At 42.9% G+C, this 8,780-nt stretch overlaps 1 protein-coding gene across 1 annotated transcript; it reads right to left on the bottom strand.

Moving 5' to 3' along the window:
• Window positions 1–1,863: 1,863 nt before the first annotated feature.
• On the bottom strand, window positions 1,864–4,465 carry LOC311144499 (tumor necrosis factor-like). Its single transcript, XM_084180525.1, has 4 exons — window positions 4,148–4,465; window positions 3,879–3,906; window positions 3,733–3,783; window positions 1,864–3,639 (listed from the first exon to the last, which is right to left on the bottom strand). Exons 1-4 carry the CDS (start codon window positions 4,367–4,369, stop codon window positions 3,176–3,178), a joined length of 765 nt encoding a protein of 254 aa, XP_084036651.1. The 5' UTR covers window positions 4,370–4,465; the 3' UTR covers window positions 1,864–3,175.
• Window positions 4,466–8,780: the final 4,315 nt, after the last annotated feature.

Genomic DNA, 8,780 nt, shown 5'->3' with positions numbered 1-8,780 from the left:
ATGGCTACTGATCTTGTGCCTCCTCTCCACAAGGGGAGAAATAGTATCGTGTTTGTTTAATAATTGAAAGGCTTGTGTGTGGTGTGCATGTGTGTGTGTGTATGTGGTGTGTGTGTGTGGGGGGAAACCTAGATTGTAACATAACATGGAAACAAGAACATCACAGTCTCTCTGATCACACCAAAACCAATGTAAAAAATAAGCAACCATGTTTTAGAAAAGGTTGAGCTCATCATCATGAATGGGAACTGTGATAACATTTGCTAAGAAATCATTATAATGTAATGTTTAGACAATAATAAAATAAACACTGTAAACCCGAGTGTGACTCAGTAATCAGATATCTAGAGAACTGTACTTCCTCTCCTCATCCACAACAAAGGTGTGCTCCTTTCTTGTGCTCCTCAGGGTGACTCAATTAGTTGGTGAGCCTTTCTTTTTGCGTATCCTTTTGCTGACAGTGAACTCAAATGCCATGGGATTACAGTGCCTTCAGAAAGTATTCATACACCTTGACTTATTCCACATTTTGTTGTGTTATAGCCTGAATTGAAAATTGATTAAATAGATTTTTTTTCTCATTCATCTACACACAATACCCCATAATGAAAAAGTGAAAACATGTTTTTAGACATTTTTGTATTGAAGGTGAAATACAGAAATATATCATTTACATAACTATTCACACCCCTGAGTCAATACACGTTAGAATCACCTTTGGCAGCGATTACAGCTGTGAGGCTTTCTGGGTATATCTCTAAGAGCTTTGCACACCTGGATTGTACAATATTTTCCATTATTCTTTTCAAAATTCTTCAAGCTCTGTCAAATTGGTTGTTGATCATTGCTAGACAACCATTTCTAAGTCTTGCTATAGATTTTCAAGCAGATTTAAGTCAAAACTGTAACTCCGCCACTCAGGAACATTCACTGTCTTCTTGGTAAGCAACTCTAGTGTAGATTTGGCCTTTTGTTTTAGGTTATTGTCCTGCTGAAAGGTGAATTCATCTCCCAGTGTCTGGTGGAAAGCAGACTGAACCAGGTTTTCCTCTAGGATTTTGCCTGTGCTTAGCTCCATTCTGTTTCTTTTTTATCCTGAAAAACTCCACAGTTCTTAACGATTACAAACATACCCAAAACATGATGCAGCCAACACTGTGCTTGAAAATATGGAGAGTGGTACTCAGTAATGTGTTGTATTCGATTTGCTTCAAACATAACACTTTGTATTCAGGACAAAAAGTTAATTGCTTTGCCACATTTTTTGAAGTATTATCTTTAGTGCTTTTTTACTAACAGGATGCATGTTTTGGAATATTTTTTTTCTGTACAGGCTTCTTTTTTTCCACTCTTTCAATTAGGTTAGTATTGTGGAGTAACTACAGTTTTCTCCTATCACAGCTATTAAACTGTAACTGTTTTAAAGTCACCATTGGCTTCATGGTGAAATCCCTGAGTGGTTACCTTTCTCTCAGGCTACTGACTTAGGAAGGACGCCTGTATCTTTGTAGTGACTGGGTGTATTGATACACCATCCAAAGTATAATTAATAACTTCACCATGCTCAAAGGGCTATTCAATGTCTGCTTTTTTATTTTAACACATCTACCAATAGGTGCCCTTTGCGAGACATTGGAAAACCTCCCTGGTCTTTGTGGTTGAATCTGTGTTTGAAATTCACTGCTCGACTGAGGGACCTTACAGATAATTATATGTGTGGGGCACAGAGATGAGGTAGTCATAATAAAAATCATGTTAAACACTATTATTGCACACAGAGTGAGTCCATGCAACTGTTTACTCCTGAACTTATGTAGGTTTGTCATAACAAAGGGGTTGAATACTTATTGACAAAAGACATTTGAGCTTTTCATTTTTTATTAATTTGTAAAAATGTCATAAAAACATAATTCCACTTCGACATTATGTGGTATTGTGTGTAGGCCAGTGACAAAAAATCTCAATGTAATCCACTTTAAATTCAGGCACACAACAAAATGTGGAAAAAGTCAAGGGGTGTGAATACTTTCTGACGGCACTGTATATTGGTCAGCCTGTGTAAACAGGAAGCAATGCATCATTTAATCAACATTTACAACAATGGGTGTTGTCTGTCACACGATGGTGCAATAGCATGCATGCCATACATTCTGAAGTAAGGTTACGTTGAGGTGGTAAACACAGTGGCTGCTCATTCTGTTGTTTATCTGCTGGAAACACACTTCAAATGTCACTTTTACTTTTTTTATACAGTAGAAACACTATATGAGCTTTAGGGACATTTGTAGCTGACACAGTACCCAACCCCACAGGACAGGCTGGGAACACCACAGGGTCAGCCGTAGCGAGGCACTCATGGAGCAGTTAGGATTAAATGTGTTGCGCAAGGACACAACTCATAGATTTTCCTCATCAGCCCTGGGGTTTCAACCAGCAACCCTCTAGTAACTAGTCCGCTTCTCTTACTACGAAGTAACTGTCACCCCAAAAAAAAGACCTTCAACGGTCCAGGTCCGACTGTACTTATGGCTAACATAAATTAAGTTGTATACCACATACCGGATTGTGTAAGATCATCAATCTAATCTAAAGTTCCCTATTTGTCTGTGTGACAGACGTCACTGTGCTTGCTTAACTCTACTTCCTCCCCCACCAGCCCACACTGAGACTGGAACTCGGGACCTCTGTCCTGCAAACACATGTGACCACCCTTGTGTCTTCCCCACTAATCCAACTAGCTGACTAGGCATACATTTCCCAGATTGTACTTGTCCTAGGCTACACTTACACAGACAGCCAATTCTGATCTTTTGCCAAATGATTGGCAAAAGAGCTGATTGGTCAAAAATATCAGAATTGGGTTAACCCTATAGCTATGTCACTGTTTTACTGAATAACAGTTATTTATGGCCACACTTGAGAGCATAATAACACTGCAATGTTGTACTTCAAATGCTCTCTCACCCACATTCTCAAATCATTCTCAAATCAAAACTCCCCAGAAATAAATAAAGTATATAGTGAACAGACATTAATTTGTCTAATAAGTGATAGTGGTTACAATCATTTCAACAAAGTTATGCTCTCATTATGTAGCAGTTGACATATTCAATAGAAAACACAAACATAAAGCAAACATATATACAGCTCTAAAGTCCATTATTATCCCTGCACCTCAAATGAGATGTGCCCCAAAAAATGTATAGTCTTCTCGAAGGAGCATCAACTCATGGTACCTGTCCTCGTTACTCACTCTAAGCCTGTCCCCAGCTTTTAGTTTAAACACCCCGGATGTGCGGGTAGATTTTTCCCAGTATGGAGTCACTGAGTCAGGGGGCTGACAGCAATTTGATTTGGGCATGCATTCCACTGTGTCAGATGCTGTTAGGAGTTCTCTGTTCTTCTGGTAGTTAATTGCAAACAGGATCACCTTCTGGGAGAGGATGAACACAGGGTCCTCTTTGCTACACACAAAGTGACTAGGCCTTCGGAAGGTGATCTGCAGGTAAACCTCGTACATGCCATCTTTAAGCACGATGAGGTTGCCGTCATCATACTCAAAGCCGCTGAGGTGAGCAAGTCCAAGTTTGTCCTCCCATTCAAGGTATTCCCTTTTTGAATTACTAAATGAGGCTGGAGCTGGAAGAGAGACAATGAGGACATTACCTTTTAGCTTAGTCTTATAGATTGGTCTTTCAAGCAATAATATCATGAATAGTATCATAACTGTACCTGTCAGATGGGCACTTGGATTGGTTCCAACTTGCTGCTGCTGAACACTGCCTATATGGAGGGATAGAATAGACAGTGTGAGGATGATGATGATGATTATAATAATAATAAGAATCATAACAGCCATAATAATAATCAGAATGTACCTATAGAATCGCTTCCCGCTGAAGTGAGCTACAAATGAAAACACAAGATCCATTCAGATTTACTGTGTATAATAGTCTGCAAGATATATCACAGCCCTCTACAATTAGAATGACAAGCGTTTTCTGATCTCTCTAATAATTATACACATTTACTCTAGGCTACAGTTTCGATTCTTATCACACACAACACTATCCATAAATTAATTATTTGCAGATAACAGGTTGATTTTATGGATGGACACTTGTGCGCCGTTGAAAAAGAAGCTCACCTGGTTGTCTGCTGCTGCTGCTGCTTTATGTTGATATGCGTTTAGCAGGAGTGCCACACACGACAGAAGTATAGAGGCAAACGCAGCGAACCGAGTGAGGCACAGTGAGCGCCCTTTATCGCTGCCGCTCACCCGGGAATAAAGGATCATGTCACTCGTCGCATGATGACACGGGATCTCACAGCGAACCTCTTCATTGCCAGCGGGTGTCATGATCAGCATGGAGGGAGTACTACTCAATGGATTTTGCAGTTCATGTCCGACTTTTATAAATCTTGTCGCCCACGTTCCACCTACAGTCAGGGTATCGTGTAAAGGTGTTGTCTCAAACTGAGTTTCAGTGTAGTCCCTACAGTTGCCATTGTTAATTTAACACTTAACTTCCTGTTTACATTGAACTTAAAAATGAATGGGAATCTAGCCATACTATCAAGCAAGATACTGTTGTAAATATTGTAACTCAATAACAATGGATTTAAGGTACGTTTATTTGTTTTTCTCAAGTTGTTACAGGATTCAAATTTCAATCAAGTTTAAAATATAATCAATCATTCAATCATTCGAAATGTTCAATAAATAATAGACAATTAAATAAACCCTTAAGAAAAAAGACTGCATTCAGAGTGCAGTATAACTGCAGAACACTATGCTGGAAATACTGCCACCAAAATAACCCCCAAAATGTACTGCAGTAATTTTGCAGTAAAACTGCAGTTACAGTGCAGTATAACTGAACTGCAATACACTGCAGTTATTCCGCAATTACTGTGTCCAAAATACCACAGTGCACTGCAGTTACTGCACTTTTACTGCAGTTTCAAAACATAAGTCATCCAATCAAAGCAAAAATAGACAGATCAAATCAAAAGGCAAATCAAACAAATGGTCAGCAAAAAGTAAAAACAAGAAAAATAAATAAAAGTGTATTTTCAAGGTTTGTTTTTTGTTTGTTTAAGTTACAGCTCTTTATTGACCATAACTGGCAGTGGACATAATCAGTCTTCATTGTCACAACACCAGTGGTGGCTGGTGGCCCTTAAAATGGGGAGGACAGGCTCATAGTAATGGCTGGAACGGAATAAATGGAAGGGTCTCAAACAATTCAAACACCTGGTTTCCATGTGTTTATACCATTCCATTGACTCCATTCCATTCATTATTATGAGCCGTCCTCACCTCACCAGCCTCCTCTGAACAGAACACATAGGTCGCATTCCCCTGCTCAGACCTGCACGCATGACATTTTAGTCATTTAGCAGACGCTCTTATCCAGAGCGACTTACAGTTAGTGCATACATTTTTTTTTTTTTTCCCATACTGGCCCCCTGTGGGAATCGAACCCACGACCCTGGCGTTGCAAGCGCCATGCTCTACCAACTGAGCTACACGGGGCCCAATCATTGCATCAACCAATGATTGCATGTGCTGTCGGGCACCAGATTGCTATAACATATGATGTGATTAGCCAATACTTAAAATACCTATCTGCCCATAAACTGGCTGACACTCTCATGGTTGCAAACAAATATTCTAATGAGCCATCAATCTAGACCACCTGGCCAGGCTGGAAGGACCGGTGTTATGACACTGATAGCTTCTCGGAACTGATGGCTTCTACAGTTGTGGCTAGATGGAATACAGGTCCATCCAGTTGTTGCTTTCGAGGACAGTTGTAGCATTATAGTTAAGCCAAACGCTAACTATTTTCCTATCCTTAACCTAATTCTCCTAACCTGCTATGTTAATTCTCCAAACCTGCTACTTAAAGTCACTTCAGCCACAACCGTAGAAGCCATCAGTTCCTAAGAAAACAGCAGTATCACCACACCGGCCTTGACCACGGTTGTCAGTCACTCTCCTCTGCTTGATTTTCACCTTCAACACACAGCACTGAGTGCAGATGTGATGACAGCAAACTCAATAGAACTTCTCTCAGGCGTTGGAGGGTCTCTGTCTTCTGGGAGTGACCCTCCCCCACTGCCTCACAAACAGCTCGAAGGACATGGGCTCGAAGGGAACTGGGTACAAGGAACTGCCAGACCTACACCATCACGCGTCATCTCCTTCCATACCCGAAACACAACCCCATTGTGAAGGGCCAGGCAGTCCCATTGTGAGTAGTAGGCCTTGGCCTCTGGGCCAAGGGAGGAGATACTACCCCAGGCAGATTCTGGCCAACCTCCAGTCATCCCCACACGACTGCCAACACTAGGTCAGTTTCCTTGTTTTCTCTGAAAGTCCTGCTCATCCAAAACCTCCAAGGGGATATTCACCCTGTCTGCCCATCTGCTGGGAGACACTCAATTCTTGGGCCTCTAGCTGCATGGTCCTCTCCTGGCGGTCATCACTGCCGGCTGCTGCCCGTGCTGGCAGCTCCCACTGACGGTGCACCAGCTGAGGTGGAGCTACTGCTACACAGTACCGAACCATGTACACATTACACTTTTTTGCAGTGTTGCCGCTTATGCCCATAAAAAGGAAGCAAAGTGAATGAAGTTATGCTACTTAAAGCTAGAATTACATTTACATTTACATTTTAGTCATTTAGCAGACGCTCTTATCCAGAGCGACTTACAGGAGCAATTAGGGTTAAGTGCCTTGCTCAAGGGCACATTTACGTCATTTAGCAGACGCTCTTATCCAGAACGACTCACCAATTGGTGCGTTCACCCTATAGCCAGTGGGATAACCACTTTACAATTTTTTTTTTTTTGGGGGGGGGGGGGGGGGGGGTAGAAGGATTACTTTATCCTTAAAGAGGTGGGGTTTCAAATGTCTCCGGAAGGTGGTGAGTGACTCCGCTGTCCTGGCGTCGTGAGGGAGCTTGTTCCACCATTGGGGTGCCAGAGCAGCGAACAGTTTTGACTGGGCTGAGCGGGAGCTATGCTTCCGCAGAGGAAGGGGAGCCAGCAGGCCAGAGGTGGATGAACGCAGAGGTGGATGAATTCTTAATTGAAACAATAACAAAGCACTCCCCGCCAGTGTTTTGCTAAAAAACTAAGGGATGGAGGTGGAGAAATGTTGCCACTCTCAAATTCATAGACAGAGCTATGGATGCAAGGACTGACCATCCATGATACACTAAATGACCAAAAGTATGTGGACACCTGCTCGTCGAACATCTCATTCCAAAATCATGGGCATTTATATGGAGTTGGTCCCCCCTTTGCTGCTATAACAGCCTCCACTCTTCTGGGAAGGCTTTCCACTAGATGTTAGAACATTGCTGCGGGCACTTACTTCCATTCAGCCACAAGAGCATTAGTGAGGTCGGGCACGGATGTTGGGTGATTAGGCCTAACTCGCAGTCGGCGTTCCAATTCATCCCAAAGGTGTTCGATGGGGTTGAGGTCAGGGCTTTCTGTGCATGCCAGTCAAGTTTTTCCACACCGATCTCAACACACCATTTCTGTATGTACCTCGCTTTGTGCACAGGGGCATTGTCATGCTGAAACAGGAAATGGCCTTCCCCAAACTGTTGCCACAAAGTTGGAGGCACAGAAATGTCTAGAATGTCATTGTATGTGCTATAGTGTTAAGATTTTCCTTCACTGGAACTAAGGAGCCTAGCTTGAACCATGAAAAACAGCCACAGACCATTATTCCTCCTCCACCAAACTTTACAGTTGGCACTATGCATTGGGGCAGGTAGCGTTCTCCACCAAATCCAGATTTGTCCATCGGACTACCAGATGGTGAAGTGTGATTCATCACTCCAGAGAACGCGTTTCCACTGCTCCAGAGTCCAATGGCGGCGAGCTTTACACAACTCCAATGTCACGACTTCCGCCGTGGCTGCCTCCCCTCCTTGTTCGGGCAAATTTCGGCGTTCGTCCTCACCAGCTTACTAGCTACTGCTAATCCCATTCTCATCACTCCACTTGTCTTGTCTTGTCAATCACACACACCTGGTGCTCATTCCCCTAATTAGTATGTGTATAAGTGTTCCCTCTGTTCCCCTTGTCTTTGTGAGTGATTGTTTCATTGTGAGAGCGAGTAGCTCGGTTGAGCTTGGTTATTGCCAAGGTGGAATATTTCCCTTGTGATAGTTTCGTTTTGACGCTGGGTGCGTTTTATTTATGTAAACGGAATAAACTCTGGACTTCGGTGTTTTACCTCCTGTGCCTGACTCCTTCATTCACACCTCATCACATCCAGCTGCCGCTTGGCATTGCGTCTGGTGATCTTAGGCTTGTGTGTGGCTGCTCGGCCATGGAAACCCATTTCATGAAGCTTCTGACGAACAGTTATTGTGCTGACGTTGATTCCAGAGGCAGTTTGGAACTCGGTAGTGAGTGTTTCAACCGAGCACAGGCGATTTTTACACGTTACGCGCTTCAGCACTCAGCGGTCCCATTCTGTGAGCTTGTGTGGCCTACCACTTCGCGTCTGAGCCGTTGTTGCTCCTAGACGTTTCCACTTCACAATAACAGCACTTACAGTTGACCGGGGCAGCTCTAGCAGGGCACAAATTTGACGAACTGACTTGTTGGAAAGGTGGCATCCTATGACGGTCACATTGAAAGTGGCCTCCACAATCCCCCAACCTCATCCCAATTGAGATGGTTTGGGATGAGTCGGACGGCAGCGTGAAGGAGCCAACAAGTGCTCAGCATATGTGGGAACTCCTTCA

Source organism: Coregonus lavaretus (assembly GCF_964263955.1).
Source record: "Coregonus lavaretus genome assembly, chromosome: 17".
In the NCBI taxonomy this organism is placed as follows: Eukaryota; Metazoa; Chordata; class Actinopteri; order Salmoniformes; family Salmonidae; genus Coregonus; species Coregonus lavaretus.
This window is presented reverse-complemented; position numbering and strand designations above follow the sequence as displayed.

What these genes read in the sequence shown, in the direction of transcription:
- LOC311144499 (XM_084180525.1), bottom strand. Translation starts at nt 4,369, where the DNA reads ATGCTGATCATGACACCCGCTGGCAATGAAGAGGTTCGCTGTGAGATC. An exon ending in CAGCAGCAGCAGACAACCAG is followed by an intron (nt 3,907 to 4,147) that starts GTGAGCTTCTTT and finishes TTTCATTTGTAG; the next exon opens with CTCACTTCAGCGGGAAGCGA. An exon ending in AGCGGGAAGCGATTCTATAG is followed by an intron (nt 3,784 to 3,878) that starts GTACATTCTGAT and finishes CCCTCCATATAG; the next exon opens with GCAGTGTTCAGCAGCAGCAA.